General features: G+C 38.1%; 1 protein-coding gene across 6 annotated transcripts in view; it reads right to left on the reverse strand.

Moving 5' to 3' along the window:
- Positions 1-25,152, reverse strand: part of EBF1 (EBF transcription factor 1) — a 285,433-nt gene that overhangs the window by 17,696 nt on the left and 242,585 nt on the right. For all 6 annotated transcript variants that reach the window (XM_072872920.1, XM_072872919.1, XM_072872918.1 and 3 more), the window contains exon 11: positions 16,508-16,596. In XM_072872920.1, coding sequence (XP_072729021.1) covers positions 16,508-16,596 — 89 coding nt within the window. The remainder of the gene's footprint in view (positions 1-16,507; positions 16,597-25,152) is intronic.

The following is a 25,152-nucleotide window of genomic DNA, read 5'->3' on the forward strand; positions in this document are numbered from 1 at the left end:
AAACTAGCTTTAAAAATACACAACAAAATGCTACTACAGGCATGCTCAAAATATTAACTTCTTGTTTTCTGAATGCATCTTAAACCTTTTGCAGCTCTGCTTCAATTACCATAGAAGCTACTGTTACAACTCCACATACAAAGAAGCCCCAAAAGTCCTCTATAAGTTAGAGCAACAGACCTTGCAAGGTGCTTGGATTGCGGTGACCAGAAAATTGTTCTCACCTCCATGTCATTACACTCACAGTGAAGCAGCCCCCGAGCATGTTTGTGTTCGGGATCTAATATATTGCCTTTCAATCAGAGCTGAGAGCCACTGAACACATAGACAGAACATGACGAGCAGGTCAGGAAAGCAATAAAGATTTTACAGAGCTGTCCAAGGTGCTAAATTTACTCAATAATGGGTTTGGCACCATAGTGTTAACCTCTCATTTACTACCAGTTTGAGGGACTAAATTGAAGTAGCTGACTTCATTTACCTTGAAATGTATATTTTATGACATTATGTAAGTAGATTGAAAGGGCACTGCAGTTTTAACAATTTAAAGGCTAGAGCATGTTTAAGATGAAGCCCGAATATTTATTGTATATTGCACTTAAACTATATTGTATATTAAAATGCATTGATTAAATTTGTAAAAGGTATTATAAAAAAGGACAGCTAATATAAAAGATCTATGTCTTTTACAATCCAATTGATACTGCATGTTACCACTGCAATGGTGATAGATAAACAGATAGATAGGTGGACAGAGCAGCAGACAGACATACCAAAAAGTGAGTGAAACTCACATTCTATAAAAAAGAAATCTCTGCATAAGCTCAAGGTCTGTTATTCCAGATATTCTTTTGTTCACAGAAATTTTTCTTTGCCTTCATCTCAGAAGCCTAGATTTTCATAGCAGTAAGTGGGCATCATGTAAGGTCCTTCCAATTGAATATGCAAGTGGAAATATTTCCTGAGAGAGACAGAGTTTGACTAAAGCTAATATCTAATTTATGGGGGCATTTGTCAAGAAAGATTCACTCTTCTATTAATGCTAGAAGTCTGACAGCTTTTGGTTTAGAATAAAGGACTTCGCAGCATTTAGTTAGAGCTAAAGTGAGGGTCTTCTGGTCTTGCGTTTTATTTCAAATGAGCATCATTTTATTTCTATCAAAATAACAATTAAGCAAATATTGGAAAAAGGAAAGATTACTTTAGTGATTAAATATGATGCATCAGAACTCTGCCCTCCATGCAGCTACATACCACAGATCCAGAGTCCATTTTTATTCCAAACTGAAGCTGATTTTCTACGGAGGGATTTTTACCTTTTTAATTTTTGAAACAGGAATGCAATTAAATATTTTAATCAAATTTTCCTCCTGAAAATACGAAGGGGTGTTTACACAAGCAAAAGAGGAGGCTGGGTAGTGAAGTCTGCTGCAACTTTGCCTATGCCAAAATTACTGTAGGAAGGATTATATAAATCATACCAGAATGATTGTGCACTTGAAGCACACAGACTGAAATTCAGACTGAATCCACTTCTGACAGAATGTACCTTGAACCAACATTTCAGCAACTTTGCATGTTTTGTTTGTGGCATGCATCCCCTTCAGAAGGAATTCATTAAGATCATGAAACTTGCATTTCAAGTTTTATCATGACAAAAACATTTTGTGTCAAGTTTTATCATGATAAACACATTTTGTGCCAGCTTTAAGAAAGATGGGATTTTTCTTCTGTTGACATCTGCTTACTTATTATTCAGCAACTAGTGAAAAAAATCCACTCTGTGTCCCAGAAGTGCTGTGAGTCTAGTCAGCTAAAGGGTATCTAGAGTTACACTGAGTTATTCGGCTTAAGTAAGTAAATTAGATAATGTTCAAGGTACTTGTTAAATCTAAATTAATTTTGTCAAGAAGAAGCTGACCACAATATATAATACTCATTAGCCACATATTGTATTATGGAGACCACCAAAGGATTTATGTACTTGTGGAGAGCGTGGGGGGGAAGCTGTTCTAGCATACTCTGAGGCATTTATCTTATGTGTTGTCTAGATATCATATCACCTTCTAATGCTCTTTAGCATTGTAATACAAGAGAGAGCTCATTCATCTTCTGAGAGGGTACTTAGGGATGATGATGTCATTCATACTTCCTTGACTCTTATGTCTGACCTCCTGGCTCTGCCTTCTAACTTCCTACTCTCATGGCTACTTGCAAGAAAAAAAACTCTTCTGCAGAGTCAAAATGCTGAACATCAGACTCCAGTTCCCTTCTTCACCTTGGAAAGGTCACATTCTGAAATTTCAAGTCAAAATTACAATAATTTGTGCTCAAAATTTCCTTTGTTTTTCAATGGGTGAAAGTATAAATGTGCTAGTTAAGGATAAGTGTTAGAACTAAGTTTTAAACTTAATAAATGTTAGAACTTAAGTGTTTTAAACTTAATGTGTTAGAACTAAGTTTTAAACTTAAGTTTTAAACTAAAGTTTAAAGTTTTAAACTTTAAATTTTTGTATGTATTATATTTTAAAAGATACAGATAAAATTGTGAACACCTCTTTCAAGTGTAAAGGCAAAACGAACATTTTGATAGATAGACATTTAGAAGGATGCCACAGATCTAAAATGCCAGCCATATAGCTTGGTATACAAGAGTTTCAGCCTGTCCAGTACCTCCCATCTCTCCACATCTACACTGAGCACTGCATTATTGTATCATTTTCAGCAATTATAGTTTTATAAAGACTCATAAAAGCCTTTCCAAATGTAAAGATCCTCCATTTACTGTAAAACTGAGGGAACTATGCCAGCCTAATGGGAAGTATAAAATAACAGGGCCATTTCACTAAAAAGATATTTGTACTCACACAAAGATGAAAACTTCTCTAGCAAACAAAAACAACTGAATTGTTTCCAGATTTTATAATTGAATCATACTGAAGAAGTAAACACCATATAGATATTACAAAGACAGGAAAGCAAAATGAGAGAGAAAGACAACATACGTCACATGAGGGGTAATAAAAAAGCTTCTGCTTACCGCTGCCTATAGGATGGAAATGCACTGAATTCCTGTCACTGAATTTCAATGGCAATTTCCAGAAAATAAGTCTACAGTGGGAGCTAGAACCTTAGCTTTTCCAAGTCATTGTAGTCTCATCAGCCTCTACCCAAACTGAAAATCACAGCCTAAATCTACAGCACTAAAAACAGCCATGCATGACCTTACCACCTGCTCCACAATGAGCCAACCTTATAAATAAAATATAGAAAGCCTATATGAGGCAGCAGAAAGAACAAACGCTGAAGTGCAAATGCGAGCAGGCATCTAGCCATAAACATTGAGAATCGATGATTAAAACACCTCTTAACCACAAAGGTGATAAATGTATAGCAATAGGGAAAACACACCCTCTTCACAGCCTCCATTGGAAATACTGCTGACAAAAGAAGGAACAAAATTATGATGATCACCTGTAAGTCTGTCCTTGCAAGCCTCCCATCTTACCCCTATTATCCTCTTGTTAATATGGTGTACTTAGATACTAAAAAAAAAGGTATGAGCCTCCTTTTTTAATCCACACCACTCACACTGCTGGTCTTCATTTCCATAAATGATGGGCACATAACAATGGCAACAGAATTAGTAGCTAGCACAGATGTGTACTTCATCTAGATACACAGTAGCATGGAATAAACTAGCATTAATATAGTTGCATTGGAATAACTCTTTGAATAAACTGACATTTGAGAGTCTGGATGCTCCCACCATATTATCATTACTGAAGCATCTGGCAAGTAATTTGGATGGTTTTGTTTCTAAAAGCTCTGGAGTTCTCTGCTAATGTTAAGTCTCTAAGTCAAAGGGAGAAGAGTGGGTATGTGAAAGCAGATATGCAGAACTGAAATCACTCCGCCAGTGCTTAAATCACCTCTTTTAGGGACTTTATCCAACAGTGATTACAGGATTCACATCTACGTCCCTCAGATAGCTGTAGAACTTTGATTCTCCTAAGTACGTTTACAGTATGTCTTGCCCTAGACCCCTAAGTTTACCAGAAAAAGGCATTTATAGCTACCTGCAGGAACCCTTCAGAGTTGTCAAATTTTAACTCATGAGGCCAATCTACCTTCCATGCACACAGTGCAGGGCTGGCAGATATTACTACATTGTACTCTTACATCTATTCACATCCTACAACACATCAACTGGTAGCTGGGAGATGTCAGTCATATTAGGGACTCACTAATGCTGTCATTAAGAAATTGACGCTATGGTAATCCTCTGGCATCTTCTACAGCATTTCCCACAGGTTATCTTGCAAGTTCACACTGTGAGGATCTAAGGACAGATCCCTTCAGTTTGAAACACAGCGAGATCACGAAAGGAAACACATCTTTCATGCTGTACAAAAGGCTGCAGTATTTATCCCAGCATGTAAAGACCAGTTCTTGTGCACATATTTTTCCTTAGTTATGCAATCCCATCTTTCATACTATGATCAGTTTGTCAGATCCAGTGAATCATTAGAAGGCAAAATAAATGAGATACAAACTAGATCATGAACAGGTAAGTCCACATAAATCCAATTCAATGGCTAACAAAAAATTCTTCACCAACTTCCTTGACAGAAATTCCTCCACCCCACCAGTTTACAGTGACTCATACTATTCCTATCTATCTAGACAACAAAAAGATTATTCCAGATTTATCCATGAACATATGAACAAACAAATGATAACATTAGATTCTTTTCTTCTATCTGACCTCAAAGCTTTGCCACAATGACCTAAAAGCACATTTTGCACTCTAAATTTTCCTTATGGGCCACAGCTAGCTTCAGTCCCTGGGCAAAATATACAAAGAGACATGTACAAAGCAATCTCAGATAGGAACCTCAGGCATTTATTTTTGAAAATTTACCCCAAACTATTTGTACCAGCATCTACAGTACTTTGAAACAGATGTTCATTATTGAGATTAATGAGCTTTTAGGTTTGGGGGGGGGTTTGGTTTTGCATATGTAAGATTTTCTGATAGTTCTTCCTCTGCTCTTCATAGTATTCACATTCCTGTTTCTTGAAAACAGCTGCAGATTAGAGTTACCAAAAAAAAAAAGAAAAAAAAAAAAGAGTTATTACTCAAAGTCTTCTCCTGACCATTTTATACCCATATATTTTTGGAAAGTTGTCAAAGTCCCCTTATGGAAGAAGAAGAATGTTTTGAATTATTTGAAAGGTCTGGACTTAAGTAAACTTAAAAAGAATTTGGAAAAATGAACAGAGACATTAAATTCTGAGACTGTCTTTCAAAGATACTGCACAGGCTGTTTTAGAAGCTTTATTCTGCGGGTCATATTATTGTGCCCATTAGAAAAAATTCCCTGAAATACTGGGGATTAAAAAAAGATTAAATGTCGCTTGTGATTTTGTGTGTGGCACAATGTAGATATCCAATTATGTATTTGTAAGAGTGAAAAACATTTTACTTGGCAAATAGACAGGCTGATATCTATTTTCTATCATTTGCATACACAAAGACTTTCCAAACACAGGTCAAGTTGTATCACCTTTAAATTGTTCTCGCATTAGGTCAAATCTAGAATGTATTGGGTGGCATAATTCACTTGACTGCATTTAAATCTATGGAATTATATAATTATGTTTGGTATTGCAAGGCAAGAATGTCTGCTGAGCTAAGTCAGCAGAGTTATCTAGCAATTAAAGTGTAAATTGTACATATGTGTTTTGCCCGTTTAATTTTCAGAGTTGGTCTTTATTAATGCATTTACCCATATAAATATCTAAGTATGCCAAACTAGCTATTTTCTGTAAAAAACAAGTGTTCACCTATATGCAATTAAAGACCCACCCTCATTTTCTTTTAATGAAGGGGAAAAAAAACCCACAAACCAAAACAAAAACCAAAACAGCATATCACTAAGATCTGTGAAACTGTCACTTTTCTGGATTGTATGCTTCAGGTAGGAAGTGTTAGTAGTTAGAAACTGAGAGTTCAGGTTACTTTTAATAGCAGGAGGAAAACTGAAAAATAAGATGCATTGAAATTCTGACCTACAATGATATTCCACTATGTTCTGTGGAGAGTGAGTACATAAAAATGTTGAAATAGAGACTGGAATAACGTTGGTAGGTTTTAGTATTACAGTTAAAACACTGCTCAGTCATAACCCCTACAAATGACTACTTTCACTTACATTTTATCATCGGTATAATTAAAAGAAGTCTCTTGAAAGGGGTATTCTCATTACAACGAAGGACCACTTCAGACCCAATTGAAATAAAAAGACAGACCATAGATTAGATGTAGATACCAAGTGGTAATTTCTAGGGAAGCATAAAATGCCAAATGTATAACAATTATATTTTATAACTATGTGTTCAAAGGACTTACAGTATTTTATTTTACAAAGAGGCTTTGGCTCAGAGACTGCTTCAATGAAGTGCCTCCTAGCATATATTCTAAAAATTTTCAACTTTCTTACCAGAAACAAAATATATTTTGTTCCTGATACTATTATTTTTAATTTACAGCCTTAAAAATTCAGCTGAAATTATCCAAAGCAAGTATAAATGTTGAATAACCATGTATTTAAGAAATTAAATTTATCCAACATTTCACAGAGATAAGACTATCTTTCTGTGTACACCTCCACAATGTAAAAGGAGGCACACCATTTTACATGATCGAGGGCTCCTTTTTCAGTGGTGAGTGAAAAGATTACCATTGTCACTACACCAGCATATTTTATGGAAGTGCTTCAAAACTTGCCACTGAGTTTTCAAAATACATCAATATTTCAGTAACTTTTTTGATCATCAAAATTCAGCTCTCATGCTAGTTTAAAGCTGAAAAAATGAAAGAAAATTCAGATTATCAAAATATTACTATTATTTCTTTCTTATTTATTAAAAAATATTTACACACATTTTATTTGTCAGAAGCTCACATTTGGAAAAATTAAGCACCTCTATTCTGTAAAATGTTAGGACTTACAGAGACAAGATGCTATGTCCAGATGAAATTATGAATATAGCATTATTAGTAAAGACACTTAGGTCATCCTAAATAACAAAATTAACAGAGTCAAATTCCAAAATTTCTGTAGCTTAGATCTCCCGTAATACAAGAACAAAAAATTTGTTACATATATGTGGCACTGCTTTAAAAAATGCTTCTGTGTTTTGTTTTCATTCTCCTCTCAGCAAGCGTATAATTTGTCATCTCTAGTCACAAATATATTCCAAAACATTCTTTAAAATAAATCCAAAATGCATATCCGTGTTTATACAAGTAGCATGAGATTGTGTGCTATTGTACTTAGAGAACATTTCAGTCCAGTTGAGTTATATCAACATAAGTTACATGATTGACTTTTACAACAGAAAGAAAAGGTTGTACTCAAACAACTGTTATTGCCTCAATGGAAAAAAAATCAATGAAAGTAAAATGAACAAGAGATTTTGTCTGAGTTGCAGTTAATACTACTGAAGAGCTATGGATATTAAAAGGTCAACAAATAAATTAGTCCAAGTGTTATGAAATGAATGATTTGGCTTATAATTGTATTGAGTGCAAATTGTTCACTGCCTATTAGACCAGGTAATTTTTAACCATGGTGCCTCAATTACTGTTCCATAAGCAATAATATAGTTGTAAGAGCCACTGGTTCGATCGAGTGACCTATGAGACGCGCCAGGACAGCTGACTTTGCTATGATGGATCACTGAGCCTGATCTCCAAATGGTGCCAAACCTTCCCTTCCCGCGAGGAGATCTCATAGAAGAAACATTACTGCTTGATTCATTTTACCAAAATGTTTGAGTTTTCAAGTGTCAGCAGTTGAGTATAGATTGTGAAGTTCTGTATTTCTTAGAAGAATTACGACAACAGGCATCCTATTGCTTCCAGCAGTCTCTGCTAAATGGCATCATGATGGTTAGGAGGATGCTTTTTCTGCTACTCAGTGGGACTTTGTTGTGAGAAATACACGGCAATCATATTTTACATCACCACGTAAACCACTGCATAACACCTAAAACTAGGCTAGAAATGGAAACTGTAGGTGAGATTATAGACATTACTTCACACTTCTGCAATGCCCTGCATTCAAAGATCTCAAAGCACCACTTTAATGGGAACAAATTAAACTTCACAACATACTTTCTAGGAAAACATTCTCTCTCCCCCATCTTCATCAAGGACAGCCTTAAAGCATAGCTGTTTGGCTGAAGTCACAATGGTCTATGGTTACAACCAAGGCAAGTTTTGCAGGGTGAGGTAATATCTTTTATTAGACCCACTGATACAGGCGAGAAAAGGTACAGTCAGCACGCAGGAAGCAAGGCTTGGGCGCCCAAAAGCTTGTCTGTTTTTTCCAGTTATATCAGTTAGTCTAATATAAGATATTACCACTCCCTACAAACCCTGATAGCCTTAAACAGGGAAAAGAAATTAATCTGTTATTGCTTTCATGCTATGAAGTAACATACACGGCGCTTCATGAGGAGGAAAGGCAGCAGCTGCGTTTCCCCATTGCTCCTAAGGGCATGGTGTTCCCGGTGAGCCAGGGCTCGAAATATGGCAATAAAGGTCTCACCACACTTCCCACAGGACTGGGCCTTAAAGGACCGTAACTACGCAGTAACTACGCATATCTGCTCTCTGCCCATATATAAAATAAACTGACGATATAAATGCAAATCCTGAATTATCAAATAATCTGTGCAGAAGAAACCACAATAATAAGAGCCTAATTAGAATAGATTGTACCACGTACAACCAAATTCTGTTTATATTGTCACTCTGCTATATTTTTGATAAATCACTACATTCAAACAGTCTATTGGGAGGGTGATTTTCCATTTCATCTCTCCATTGAGCAAAAAAGTGCCACGTGACTGGAGTCTGAATTTCAATTTCACCAGCATACAGTTGAACTGAATATTATTTGGCACAATACAGTGTACAACTGAGCCACTAAATGGCTGATTTACTAAATTATTATTAGATGAGCTCTTGCTGTTCCAAGTGAAAGTGCAGTCACTGTCTCTCTTCATGGTGTGTTCAAATTGTTCTGTGTTTAAATATTCAGCATGAGGCTAATGTGAACTGATGAACTGAGACTACAAACATTCACTTTCAATACAGACAGAGAGACAGAGATGCAACATATCATGCAGCCTGCGGAGGTGAAAATGATTTATATTTAAGGATGCTGCTGCCTACTTCCATTACTATAAGATATTCTTAATTAGCTTTGTGTTTGATTCAGGAGTTTGGAAGTGTAGCTAAAAAACAGCTCCAAAACTGAACTAGCTGTGTGGCTATGGAGGCTTCAGAATCCCGGTGAAGTGGTACTTGAGCCTGGATCTCTGTCAATAAAGTGCATGAGCTGCCACCACAGTTTCATACTTTACTACCTTTAGTATTTGAGTTGCAACTTAAAAGTATCACCTGCAGTTCTGACCTCAGCATCAGAAATCCTAGGAAATGTACAGGACTGACAATGTTGGTTGTGTAATTCTATGACTTTTTGAGGCGGGGGGAGATGGGGAAAAAGGAAAATTTTTTTTTTTTTAAAGGTTAAAAAAAAAAAGAAACAATTTCTTTACTGCCACCTGCTGGAGTTGACAATAACCCTTTGTCATACTAAAAGAACAAGCATCTTCACTTAGAGGACAGTTACGGCAAGCATTTAAAATACTGTGATCCCAGACACTTACAGTAGATTAGAATTTTTTATTGGTGCTGTGTTGCCATAACAACATAAAGACAGCAGATGACTTAAGCTAAGCTTGCAAAGCAAAAGGCTGCTCATCTGGCAGTTAAAGTGAATACAGTTCACTTCACAAGTTCCCCATATGGACCCTTAGTGTATGGTAATGAGGATACCATATGGTGGGAGAAAATGCACAGAGAACAATTGTGCTCTACTGGATGAGTGAAGTGAGCAGGAAGTTATGAGGAAACGCAGGAGAGAGATTTGTGCCTGTGCTGTCTAACTCAAGGGTTTCTTTCAGAGGGGGGTTCTCTCTCTTCTTAATCTTCTTAATATATACATGCATAGAAATGACAGAGAAACATATTGTACATTTTGCAACATCATTCATCATAAACTGTCAGCTGTGTTTGTAAATCAGCTTGGTAAGATCTTATAAATTTGTAATTCTTAAAAGGTAAAAGTGCTAAGTTTTTAGACAAAGTGCAGGAAAATTTAAGCACTTCTGACAAGTAGAAACATTAGTGGTAATCATTTTAAAAATGCTTGCATCTTACTGCCTGCATGTTTAGCTGTAAATAATGCCGCAATGAATAAAAGCTTTAAAAAGGGGAGGGGAGGATGAAATGGAATAAATATTTTTTATTTTATTTCCAAAAGGATAAAAAGTAATAGTTGATCAGAACCATATGCATGCAAGATTCTGCTGTAAATGTACATATGCTATACAGTACGCTGTACTAACCAGGTCCTAAACCTGGTAAGACAGCTTGCTAAAGGCTGCAAAGTCAATTTTGTACTACACATGCTTCATAAAAGATGAATATAAATGCATTAGTTAGACACGGTGAGCTAAATTAGAAGGTCAGGCAGGGCTGGAAGGGCTGAAATATCACACAACCAATGACTGTAATTACTCTTTTTTTAAGTCTATTAAGTGGTGTTGTTCTATCAAGGCTCAGGGGTATAGGACATGAAGTACAAGATAAAGTAATGTGTATTTATTACTCCCACGGGATCAATTTACTAGATATTTTCAGCTCCATGGAGCAAAATACACAAATGCAGCCTTTGTTACTTTCTTCAAACTGGGGCTTTTTCCTTCAAAAGCTCTGCTCCTCGAAGGGACCATGTTTACCTGTTTGCTATCTTCCTGCCACCCTCAGTTAATTGTTGTATTTAAAAACAATAACAATAAGGATGCAGGAACAGAGAAATGCGGGGATCCCTCTTAGAGGATGTTCCAACAAGTGGTTCGAGTTGCTCAGATGGAATGTGCAGACTAGAAAATCCAATCCCAGGCATGGTTTTTACCCCAAGGCAAAGCAGAAATCAGGAATGGAGAATGGCGCAGAGCTCCTTGTCATCATGTTAGCCCTGATCTATTAAAAGTTTTGTCATAGATTCTAAATTATACCATCTGCTCTAATCATTTGCTGAGTAAATGCTGACCCACCTATAAAGAAAACTCACTGAAATGTGTATGCACACTGTTGACCTTCAGAAGGGAAAGGGCTCCTTGCCAGCCATTTATATGTGGCTCTGCCCTTCAGCGAGCAGTGTGGCTCTGTCCCTTAGCTCTCTCTCATTTCAGACTCTTTTCATATTCCCAGACATGCCTCTGACATGCACCACCCCATCAGGGTGATACTTTCATAGTAGCCTCAGGCATATTGGTTGTCTTCTCAATAGCTTTGAAACTCTCTCCCTGAATATTTTCAATAGGATAAATTGAAAACCAAACCCAAAAAACCCAAACAAGCCCCTCAGTGAACTAAATGCTCAAATTGTTAGGAAAGGAAAAAAACCCCAACTGTTAAGGGTTCAATACCAACCTTAATTCTGGTCTCACATTCCTATAAATTTTACAGTACAGTGTAGAAACCACCAAGCACATCTCATGTCCTCCTTGCTTCACAGATGAACTCCAACAGCTCCTCTTCACATGATTCCCTTTCCTGCCCATACTTAGTATAAAAGTTTCCTAACAACCCTCTTGTTACACTAGGTGGGAAAAAAACCCCAAAATATGTGCTTTCTTAGCTGAAAATGACTAACTTAAGTTAAAATACAGTATCTTGAGTTAGCAGACGGAGATCCATTCTGGAATTTCCATTGGGCCTGTCTGAAGCAGCAAACCTGAGTTGCCCTGTCTTCATCGTTATTTTAACCTCTGCTAGCAAGCCCGGGCCAACCCACCCACATTTAGCGACAACCTTTATTTGCAATATAAACAATACCCATGTCACGATGGATAAAGGGCAGATCTGTGGGATTTCATATGGGAAAAGACAACTGCTTTTGCCAGCCACTGGTTCCTAATAACCACCTGTCTTCTATTAGTGTCCTAAACGAGGAGGTGGGATACGTCTTGGGGGGGTGTCTAATGACTGACCAGAGAAAAGGAGCTGAAGGGAAGGTGAAGCCTGGTTACGCGTGCTCTCCGCTCAGCAGGGAGGCCCCTGTGTGCTAGAGAGAGAGAGAGGCTCCACTTTCATCTACATGAAGAGAAACCAGAAGGTCCCTTTCAGGAGGGATAAGGGGTCTCCTAGAGAGAGCATTTAAGCAACAGGCTGGGAGGGAGAGGACATCAGATCACAGAGGGGGTCCGTGCAATGACTTGCTTCTCAAGCACAGAGTGAACAATCTTGTGCTTAATTTAAATACAAGTGATGAGTTGTAAGAGTGGTGAAAATGGCAAATAAATTCTAGGAAATTGCATATAAAGAGGAATTGTTGTTATTAAATCATTTAGGATGGATGTGTTTCAAATCTCGCTCACAGTTGAAGCTGTTTTACAGCTATAGCTGTGGAGTTTTAACAAAATTGCAGATTCGCAAAGTATCTGCCAGGGATTTATTTTAAGGATTGTAGGGTAGTTACATGAATGAACCTCAACAGACTCAACATGTTGTTGTGATCTGAACTCTTTAGTGATTTCCACTGCGGTTACGTATGCAAGAACCAACACATGTGTATTTGTGTGCACATATGCAAACACATGAGACAGGGAAATTGCACACACAGGTGCAGGCTTATTCCCCAGTTCCACAGGCAGGCTTTCTACAGACCACTCCTGCAGGACAACGATACGATTTCTTAACATTAGCATCATGGTATTTCTTTTCACTTCTCCCCAGAGATCTCTTGTTTAAACCCTCTGATCTGCCTCCTGTCTGTATTAGAAAGGAAAGACTATATTGTCCAGCACACTCCTGGTACTTGATCTCACTCCAAGCTTTGGGTGCTAATCCCACCACCTCTGTACTGTCTGTCTCTCCTCTTGGTGCATGTGTTTGTGCGTGTGTGTGTGTATGTACAGACACGCACATCTGCTAGTCACAGCCCTACACTGGCTACTTTCGCTGACCTGCTCTGTACAAGAAGGGAACAGGACTTTGGCCCATAGCTGGCTCCAATCTTTAAACTTTAAACTCCATACTTAAACTACTTTAAACACATCTCTACATCAAGTGCCAGTCTAGCAGTCCAAAGACCCTAGTCCCCAGGTGCTCCCATTCTCCTCACTATGGGAGGATATTCTCCACTGGAATATGGCTCCTGAAGCACTGAGAGACAGGAAAAAAACCCCAAAATCTGGCTTTTTTCTTTGCTTACTTCCAGCAGAGAGCTGGCACATTTCAAAAAATTCATCCCAAGCATGAACAATGAGCACTTCTGAAAATAGTGGTTCTAAACTAGTGGAGATCAAACTTCTCAAATAGCTTCAATGGTTTTAGGAATGCCTGTTGACACAGATATGGCTGTTAACTCCTCAGCTCTGGAGGGTAGAGCACATGCTAACACTCACTTGATGGCCTCACCAATTCTCCTTGACTGCAGGGATAAGCCACACAGCAGAATGCTCTTGTTGGTCCATGAGAAGGACTGCATGCCCTTATGAACACAAAAATTATAACCATTTCTGTTTCTTGAAAGATCTCTAATTCATCAGTAATGTTTCAATGAAATAACAGCCACAAACCTAGCAGTGATTATAGAAAAGTGTTTTGTTTTATTTATTTAATGCATAAGTACAAGCTTTTTAATGAACAGAAATTGATGATGCACTGGCAGGACAATGGGGAAAATGGAAGAAAGGATATTGAAAGCTTTGAGCACCACTCTCCTCTCTGCTGTCTCGCTCTCTGTCTCTCATACATTTGCCCTCTCTGCCTGTGGTTCCACTGTGGAAGCCATATGGCTTCCAACTCTCTTCTAAGTAGCCACTGAGAATTGTCTATAGTGGAATACTGCCAAAGCCCTTCCTGGTTTAATGACATGGGGAAGAGCGCTGTGCAGTGCTTACCCAGCACAGAGACTCACTGCGTCCTTGATTATGATCCTGGAGCCAGCAAGCGATGCTGGGAATTGAACCATCAGTGCCTCAAATACAGAAGTCGACATGTGCCAACCCCTGCTGCATTCAGCCTCTGTGCGTGGCATATTAATGAGTCTTGAACTTGAGGTCCAACCTTCAAGCTTGCACAGAAGGAATTAGCCAAAGACAGAAAAAAAGGTCCTCTTTGTCCTGTTTCCCTCTAATCTTGCATAGCAATACTAGTTTCTTCACTGAGTTTGTTCAGTCCTTAAGCAGTAACTTTTTTTTTTAGGCCATCACATCATACCTCTGCATACATAACCACAATTTCCCTTGATTTAAAGATTTGAAAAAATAGCTTGAAAAGATACTCAGAACCAACACATTAAGCTAAGAGGGTATACGAGGGGACAGATGACTCAGTACTAATCCCCATTCTCACACCCTATCCATAAATACCTGCTAAATGTTGGACTCAGGATATGGAGCTAGATGGAGCTTTCTTCTGCCTGTTTTTATGTCCTATGACACTAGATAGCAGGAACATGTGGTTATCAGTGTGGTAACAGTCTCAGTCTAAATGGGAAAGAGGAGGGTGCTCAGCCTGATGGCTGCAGTCCCATACCAGCACAAAAGAGCATTGCTGGGGATCCCCTCCGTGCCATGGGAGTCAGAAAGTGAGCCCAATACCTGTGGACGTTGGTGATGCACTACAACCCACAGCTGCATAACCAAATTTGGAAGTGTTCAGTCTTATTTCACTTGAATTTCATGATTTACAGGAAAGCCATGACCATCTACTAGTCAGCTGGAACACTGGGTTCAGGGAAGTTTTGCAGCGTTTCTTCTGGGCCTTGCAAATGCCTGGGGCACAGTGAAGGCTGGTCTCTTATTTTCTGAGAAACAATTTTCCTCCACGTGCACATTTGGCAGCAGAGGCACGATAGAGATGAAAGAGCCCCTACAGAAGGATGCTCTCTTTCTTTGGAAAGGGTTGCACCTCTGGAGGGAAATTTGACAACCTATGAAAGCTGTGTCCTGCTGCAAATCTGTCCAAAAGTCAGAGAAAGGGACAGCTTGTAGAGGGTGAACAGAGCCAATGTAAAATGTAACTCTCCAGGACAGCATGTTTCTCTGGTGGTAAGAGGGAAGGACAACACATCATCGACCCCGAAACCACAGTCTACAGCCTTCCTAGGCAAAGATAAAAGACTTAACAAGCCTGTAAAAAAATCACATACTGAGTTTTATTTCTGTCAAGAAATGAAACAAAATAAGTTACGGTGTTCATGAAATCTTCTCACTTTTGAAACACTTTAGAAATTTAACCGATCAAAGCCCACAACAATCCCTGACAAAAGCCTACTGACAGCTCAGGAAGGTACGGAAGAAAAGTCACAAAGGCTATCCTGGACATGCTTTATTTGAGGGATCTGGCCTAAGGCATCAAAGCCCAATTTGGTCTATGTCTCAGGTCTGCAAATTCACATCTTCCTTTCCATAAGTCAAAGGCGGTGTTCTTCAAATACACACACTTGGCCTATTTGACTCCTCAACTCACTCACTAACAGCCATGATGCTAGAGCAAATAAAACACATGGTGGCAGTTGGTCACATACAGTAACTCCAGCTCATGCACGCTATTGCTCAGTGTTCCTGTGACAAAGGGCAACATTTTTTCAAATACCCCACCTCTTTCTCCAGTATATCACAAAACTCACCTCAAATTGTCGCCAGAGAAAGTACAGTATGGCAAGGCAGCAAGAACAGATGTGAGTGCAGACCCAGACAGCATTTTCACAGTACAAGACAGAAGTACTAGAAGTGTATGTGAACTATTCTGTTTCTTCCTCAGCTTTCACTTGACAGAAATCAACAAAAAAACTCCCACTAATTTTGATGGGAACAAACATCAAATCACTTCACTATGCATTGCTCTAATTATTTCAGCAATCCTGAAATAAAGCAGTATATAGTAATTATTATCTAAACCAATACATGGTGCAGCAGCAGTGGACACACATTCCCTGAAGATCCAAATAACTTGATTTTATCAATGGTGAAGTTCTCAAAATTATAATGGCAAGTACTACTGTGATACCAAAACCAAGAAGCATCATTCTTCTATGAATAAGCTGCTCAGGTTCCAAAATACCAACCAAAAATGTGTTCTTTGTTAAGTATTTCAGAACACAGAGTGAGATTTGCTTTTAAGAAAGGCAAGAGCTGTTTGAGTTAGCTGTGACTCAGAAAGTCACAGAAGTCTCATAAGCCTACAATGAAAGTTGCTGATTGGGCTTTATTGGTCATGCCTCTGTTTCAGCTTATCTGGGTTGGGTACCAAACCAGGACCGTTACCATTTACAGAGTCTTGCGCTTTCAGACAAAAACATGCAGTAACCAGCTTTACCATATTTAATAAAACAATAAACTTTGTGCTGACCTTTGGCAAGCGTTCGGGGTCACCAGGGTGCCGGGGAATAACCTTCTGTAACCTTTGGAAACCATAGTCAATGGTGGGTTCGTTCAGAGCTGAAACAACAACAAACAACATTGTGATGTGACAAATGCATAGCAAGCAGGCTCCGTTGTACTGTAACAACTGGGAATGCATTGCAAGACCAAGGAAGGACACAGCAAAATTCCCTTTTACTGAAATCAGCACTGATGATGAAGTCTTGGTTCAAAAGTTATTTGAGGTTGGTTCTGAGGCTTTGGTTCAAACAGCAATGCAAACCTTCCCACTTGAGCTCCTAAAACAAGGTTGCTGGAAAATTTGGGGATGTTGCATACATCTTCCAAATAGGAAGCAATTATTATATCTGAAAGCTGCGATGAAATTAATTTGACAAATACTTTGCACCCCATGTTTCATGTTGGTTTTTTTCCTGCTTTCACATTACGAGGAAGGTCCTTCGTGATTGGAAGCAAAAGAAGTAACTATTAGGGAGTCTCTCTTGTTCCAGATTCTATTATACATTTAATATGCTCCATGTGCAATGATCACATATAATTTTGTTGTGAACTACAGGCATTTGTCTTGGCAGAGGCTTTATTTTTTACTCATCAACACTGACTTCAGCAGCTCGGCTCAGGCTCCAATCAGCACTAAACTGATCCAAAAGACTTAATGAATTTAAAAAAAAAAATCTATGTTTTTAGTTCATCTTTCCATAGTCCTTGCCCAATAAAATGGAGGAGAGAAATGGTGGAAGTGAAACACTTTAATCTTCATGAAAATGCTGGTCTGCCTGCATTAATCGAAGCTCTGACTGTGCCAAGCCTTTAAGCACATGCTTATCTGTAAGCACATACTTAAACCCATTTGCTTTCAGCAAAGCAAATTTGAGCATATTATGTTTTTTATATGATTGCCTATAATTACAGGGGACTGCACTGAATGACCTTCTAGCTATATTTCCAGTCATATGATCACTTTAAAACTCAGATGTTAGTGAGACTTCAACATGTGCTTAAAATTTCCTAAGTGCTTTGGTGAACTGGAACAACAGTCAAGCATTCTCAAGCATCTCTAAACAACAGTGCATCTTGACTCTCCCACGCCAATAGAGATGATGAAATTTTCCACAGCAATTTGTTTGCAATTTTTTTTAGTTAACTGAAAAAAAAATTTTCCAATATGGATTTTTGATTTTCAGCCTTATTTTTTGGTGGGAAGGAAATCTGATTTTTTTTTTTTTTTCATTTTAAAGTTTTTCTTATTTTGTCTTAGCTTATTAAGAGCAAAAAAAATTTATTTCTTGCACAAGGTCTGCCTACGAAATTACGAATATATCTTGCACCTTTATGATGGTTTTATTATGAACTTTATTATGTGGCTAGAATGATGCCATGTGATTCTTGCAAAGAGATTTAGCATCAAACTATATCTCCCAGTCTCACTTGTGTAAGCACTCTCATGTGGCTCAGTGATACTTATCCCACAGCAAGTTACATGACTCCATCAGTCTGATCAACATGGCACAATTTGTCCATACTTCCACCTTTTAAGTGAAGAGAACATTTTTTCATACTCCTAACTTTAAAGATCTTTAGCTAGACCACATTGTTATCATGAAAGTAATATCTAATCACTGGCTTGTTTTTAATTAATTGGTGTTCCATAAACAATCCCACAAAACAGTCCAGTTTTTAAAGAAAATGTTCAATTTAAATTATTATTTTCAAACCACATTTCTACAGCAGATAGTCCTACTGGGCAACCAAAGGGTCAGATTTTTATATCCTCCTGGACCTTCAGTACATCCCAACTCCATAAGCAGGCCCAGCAATGCTACTGCCAATTGAGGCAGAAGGAAGGTGGTGTAGCGGAATCCAGATCTACCCAACAGCAGTGAAACATAAGCATGTGGCTGATGGGGACTGGCTGTAGAGGCATACAGTCCAAGCCGAATCTCAACACTTCCCTAATATCAGAAAGCAATCTTCTGAGCATATCCTGAAATTACTGGTAGAGTATTATGGTAACACCAGATGAGAAATCTTTCAGGATTTTACTTTCTGGGCTATTGTCAGAAGTTTTTTATTGCCCCAGAGATCATGGCATCACTCCAGTCTCCTCGGGTTTTTTTATGCATTTCCCTTTATCAGGAATATCTGAATTTGATCTTTTATTTATATTCAGGTCATTGTATACAAGAGGTGAGAATAAGGCTTTTCCTCTGCTTGTGGCCCTTCTCGTTTTTGGATGGTTGGGCCTTTTTTCCACATTTCCTCTCGCACCCTGGCCACATGCTCTTTACTCTGTTGTGTAGTTTTGCAGAAAATATCACAGTATCTGGGTCTGTAAACCTCCGGTTTGATTACCTTGAGTTTCCTTACATGACTTCTTATCGTGGACCTGTTTAGTTTACGCCTGCTTCAAATTTTACAATAAATTAATTTACTGCTATTTATATTTATCATCAAAAATAGCTGTTCTCTGAGAAGATTAAAAAAAACCCCTACAGTTCTAATTTATGTTTCTTTTGCAAATATGTTAGAAGATTTTAGCGTGGTTCTGTCAAATGTGTTTCTTCTCTAATTCAGTCTAGTTTATGGCCATTTTCCCTTTACATCCTTTGGGAAAGTAGTTACTAAATTCTGCAATATTATAAATGGAGGCCAGTTCTGAAATCCCCCCAGAGATAGCAGTCATTTTCTCATATCTTCCCACACATTCAACACATTTGAAATCCACAGAGTATTTCCTGTAAGTATTTTCTGAACTAAATGACCAAAAAAAATGTTAATTTTATGGTCCAATCTCACAAGGCATCAAGCATCCTCTGAGAGATACTGAAAACTTTCTGCTTCAAATAGCTTCAGCTTTACTTTAGTGGTGGGGAGAGGCTGCACACAGCAATTTGCAGGATTGGGTCCTAAACTGTAGTTGTCAAATATCACTCATTAGTCTATAACTGTTCAACCCTTTCAATCTTAGATAAAATGAAAAAAAGAAATCTTTAACTGCCTGAACATCTAACCACAGATTGGATGATACCAGCCCTCTATTCCTCAGTTCATTTATAATCCAAGTCAAATGTAGTTAGTCATATCTCAAAGAGCGAGCCCTGTTTAAATATTTAACCCAATCTGCAGTGTTAAGGCCACACCAGTTCCTGTGTCAGTAGCTGACAAAACTCCAAAGAAAAGGTGATATTCTGATCTCCAAGCATTGCAGAAGGGCCGGTGCTCAGGCCACCGGTAGCGACAGTTAACGTACAAAGTCAGATACCAGCTTCATGCAAGGGTTTGCCTCTGTCCTCAGTACGTGCGAGCCTGGTCTCTGCCTTTCAAGTCCATTCACAATAACGCATTTCCCAGTGCTCTAATTCAAAGAACTTTTTTTTTCCATGATTGGAAAAAAAGAATCAATAAGAAATACAAACTCTCTATTTGTGTTCTTGACATCCATACATTAAAAACAAGCTAACACGTACTGTACTTAAAATGCATTCCCATTACCCTAAATTTTAAAAGTACTATTGAAAGTACTACTAACTTTAAAAAACTGTATTCAATTCAAATAGGTCCCAAGGCTAATGGAAGCAATTTGTATACCAACCCAAACTGACTGGCCCACTTTTCAAAATACAGGTATGATAATCTTGCGGTTTTAAAAGGACATTTAAATTGAAAGACTGTGAATTTAGTACATAATTATACCGATAGAACCCTTTAACTTGTCAACTTGTAAATCTAAAAGGCTATCAATCATTTCTAAAGAGGAAATAAACCTTAAAATTCTTTGATTGACAGTGCTTACTTTTTATGTGAAAAAAAAAAGGAGTAAAGTGGTCAGAAATCCATTTACAAAAGTACATTGTTTTACATAGGTGAGTAAAAAGCCAATAATTACACCTCCAAAAGACATATAAATCAAAGTAAGTACTTTTCCCTCACTTACATATTTTAAGTTGCAGTAAACTTCAGGTAACTTTTTATTAAAATACTTTTCCAAATGCAAAGCTTATTGAAGCCATTAATAGAGTAGCATTTTCATTTAAGCTAATATAATCATTTTTGCAAATACAAGATTTAAGCCATTTTTCTCCTTGCAAACAATAAACTTTCAGCCTGTCTCTTGTGTGAATTAACTAAAATTACACCCAGGTGTACAAAATCTGTCTATCTATCCTAGTGTATCAGTTAAGGCACAATATTTATTATTCTTACCATTTTATGAATTACTTCTTAAACCCTTGAGGAAGAACTTTCTTTCAAATTAGACTCTAACAGAATAAGCCATGAAGCTCTTTATGCAGCAAGTCTAAAGCCATAACTCATAAAATCTAAGGCTTTTAATCAAGAAAATGCACAATGTCTATGGAAATAAGGATGCGTACATTATATTCATCTTTTCAAAGTCCAACTTATTTTTCAACAGAAATGCTGCTTATGACTCTGAGAAAAATGTTTCCACCATAACTGTAATTTCAGATTCTGCACGAATAATTTTAATAACTACATGTAGATAATCCACCATCTTTAAAAGTCTCTTTCTCTTTTTTTTTTTTTTAACTAGTCAGTGGAGGGCTTTTTTTAATATTTCACATAATGAATTCCTACTGTGTCAATAAAGCTTTGGTCGTTAATTGAATGACTGTCTGATGTATCTGAGAGAGGAATTTGTTTCTCTGGCCACACTGCCAACTTACAGCAGAATGATCGACACTTAATATCAGCAATTAAAAGGACCTGTTCAAATATCATATGGAATTCGTAGCTTGGGGTAGTGTAGGAGAACTCTTCACCAAGGAAAACTCATTCAGCGAATGCAGAGAGTAATTGAATTAGACACATTTTAACATTATTATTCAAAGAAAAATAAACACACACTACATAGAAGCATTATGGAAATATTTCAGAACGTAAACCATATCCAGTTAATTTGTTTCCCATGCATTCATGGTTTCATTTATTCCTTTTATTTTTCAGCCCTTGTTTCTTTTTCATTCTGTTTGACCCAAAACCAATGAGAAAGCAGCACTTAGACCTCTGAAATTCCCATATGCTTTTCCAGTGGAAAAGGCTGCAAGGAGAGGGAAGGGACTCTAAGGGCTCAAATAACAAAAATGAAAAAAGGCTGAAGGCTACAAAAAAATTGGCCTCAGGTCCACAGGTCTGACCGTCCTTATCCCAGATGCAAAATCTGGTCTTGATTGTTTTAAGAGAAACACTCAGGGAAAGGCTGCACATGGGAATTAAATGTCCCACAGTGCTTGCTCCTTTGGTGCACCAGAGAGTCTCTGGCTTTCTTGGAAGCAGAGGCATTGTGGGGGAGAGTTTGAAGAACGTAAGAATGACCTGCAGAAGCGCAGAGCTATGATGGCTTCAGGTTATGTCCAGGAGGTTGTGGCTACAACAGTGGAATGGAATAAGATTCTTCAGACTCTACCTTTGCCTCTTCACAAATCCATTTTTTTTTTAAATTTGGCTCTACAACAAAATTAGACACCCAGTGACAAGTTCTGAATTATAATTCAAAGAGATGGGGCTTTGGGGTCTATAACACAGTTGTTTTGAGGTTTTTCCTGTCTGATGAGAGAAACTTCACCAAAACATAAATAGAAGTTGACTCCGTGGCCAAGACACACAGAGTTACCCATCTCAACACCTCATAGCCACAAAAGAGTATGAAGAAATCCATGCAAAAATGCTGCAGCACTGTCACAGCAATGCAGGCCAGGCCAGGAACACGTTTAATGTGTCTCTCTGTGCCCAGATTAAACCAGGTCAGAACATTTGAAGGCACAGAGAACGAATATTTTAAATAAAATCAAGGGCACCTAGGAAGGCAGAGTCTTCAACGGGAGCCTTGCAATCTTAGCATCTTCAGAGGCATTTTATAGCTAAGGACTTCTTTTCTCCTGGACGTTTGGCCTCTTCCTCCAGCAACTCAGATGCCCACCTCTATAGTCAGCTCTCTTCCTTTTTAATCTGTACTTCTGTCTGTATTTCCACACTGCTGAGAAATAGCAGTATGGGGTGCAAGCGGCAACAACTGAGAGTAGTCACGCGAAAGGTTGTGGCTTCCGACTCCCCACTCTTATCGAGCATGGATGGACTCTATGAGGAGAGGGAAAGCAGGAGCTCCTGCCTCTCATAGAGGCAAGATGCTACCATGGAGCTGATCCAGAGTATTTGCTTTCGCTAACAGCCTGTGGGTTCTGTCTCCAAGCCCTGGGTCATTTCTTCTAGAAGCCCCTGACTCTAATGAAATAAAACCTTGACTCTCGGAGATAGGGATAGGACAGGACAGAGCATATTAATATCAAACTCCACGTGCCAAAATGCCTTGCTAAGGCCCTGCAGTGCAGCAATTCTACCAATGGATATTAAAAAGTAACATCTTGACATGGCATGCTGTAAGCAAACCCTACCCAACAACTCTTAACGCATAGTGGCCTCTTTATGTCTGCTCTACAAAGACAGGAAAAAAATCACTTCAAAACCCCACCATCAAATGAAAAAAAGTCTGTTTTGCAAATCTCCCTGCAAAGACTATTCCTTTGCTAATTAAAGACTGTTAAATGAAAACATGCAAGCATTTGAGCTATTTGTTGTTGTTGTTGTTGTGAATTTGGCTTGCTTTTTATAGTTTCCTTTCCACTGACTTTCCCTGGAGTGTTTATTCCCACAAGCAATGGAAAACGGAAGCGGGTGGGACAGCGAGAGCCTGCACAGAAAGGTTTGAGCTAGAAAGGCCCTTCCAGTGCTAACTCAGAATTTCTTTGCTTTTCTGGTCTCAGTACTCCCTCACTTAAACATACACTTGTGCATTGAATTTCCATTTTAAAAATCAAACTATGACATGATGTCATTTTTTTAATTAGAAATAGAAAGAGAGAGAGATATCCAAAATGTAATTCCTATATTTTATTGCCGTGTAATGCCCAAACAGACACCACATGCACGTGCCAAGCAATAAAAATGCAGAGCTGAGTCAAATGAAAAATCTAACACCTAGATGTCTTGAGTTTCCCTAGTGACTGCTCTTTACTTGAACTAAAGATGCAATAGGCCAGTGTTTGAGGCAGCTCCACTGTGCTCATCAGTGTTATTACAAACATGATAGACAGCGTGATATTTTCTTCCTGATAACAATTTTTCTCCAGCAACTAAGAACCAGAGGAGATATTCCCTTCCCACCTAGTCCAGTTTCTGCAGCCAGTGGGGGTGCTGAAGATGCAAGGAATGCATGTCTTGAGCCCAAATTTTTTAATGAAAGTTAAGGAATGAAATTACTGGATCTGTCCAGCAAGAATCATGTGTTGGTTTCTCAAAATACATTAACTCTGAATGTTCACTCTTAGCAACCTGCAATCTGGCTTGAAAAAAAAGGCAAACAATTTGTGAGCTTCGCAGTTTCTTCTTCCTCTGACTGCGCTGACCTCTTGTCTAATGGGGAAGATTTGGCCTTAAGGGAGTCTGAAACAGAGTCCAGTTTCAGGCACTGGAATTGAAACATACCAATTTCAGAACAGGCTGGTAGAATTCACTGGGGATATGTCTACAGAGGGCCAGAAGGAAATTAATGCATGTTGGTTACTTCGTCTAGTCATCTAGGTTAATTGATGCATCTTTGGCAGTCATTATAAAAAGGAAAGAACAGCATTTACATGTGAATATTTTCCTATTTGTCAGACACATTCTGGTAATGCACGTGAGCATGCAGCAAAAAATTTACTGAAAATGGCTAGCTCTCAATGGATTACCCCTTCATTTAAATAAATAAATACATGTGTACACATACACCCAAGCACAAAAATGCATACAAGCCAAGATTCAAAATAATGGGCGCCTAAGGTTAGCTATAAGATCTATATTTAGGTCTACTTAAAAGCATTTAAAAAATAAAGACAATGCATTTATTTTTAAACTGTTGGCTCAGAAACAGATGCAGAGATGTACCATACAGAGTGTAGGAAATGCTAAAATGTCATCTCATGTAACCTTTTCTTTCATTTTTTACTACGCATATATTCAACATTTTTCCTTTGCATTGCTCCTCAAATTCTACAATGTAGGTGCAGACACCTTTAAAATTTTCATAGAGATAATTTTGTATAACAAGCAGGAAGTTGTTTCTTTTTGTCACCCTTCACAAACTCCTTTGGGGTAGACAGCATTGAAAACCATTGTTGTAACATGTTGGTATGCAGAAATATTTTCTTTTGAATAATCCCTCTCACGTGCACGCTTTTAACCCTGCTATTTCTCATCTTCTTTTCAGATTATTAAAAAAAAAAAAATTATTACCAGGGGATGCATAAATGAAAAACTCAGTGTCCTGTCTGAATGCCAAAGTCATTCCTATCAGAAAGCATCTTAGCCTAAATTTGGCTGTTTCTCAAAATTGTAGACTTCTGATGTGCAAGTGCACTATGGTCAGCGCAAAAAGAATCTTCAAGAGAGAAAATTGGAAAAACACCAGCTATCACATCCAAAACCTCTGCAAATGAGATTCACGGAGAAATACAAGTAGAGCTGAATCATAAAAATGAGATGAATTGTGCCTAGCTGTAATGAACATTATAGGTGTGATGTTCTTGGAAGGGACTGACCTCCTGTGAGGTTTAATTT

Source organism: Ciconia boyciana, chromosome 9, assembly GCF_034638445.1.
Source record: "Ciconia boyciana chromosome 9, ASM3463844v1, whole genome shotgun sequence".
In the NCBI taxonomy this organism is placed as follows: Eukaryota; Metazoa; Chordata; class Aves; order Ciconiiformes; family Ciconiidae; genus Ciconia; species Ciconia boyciana.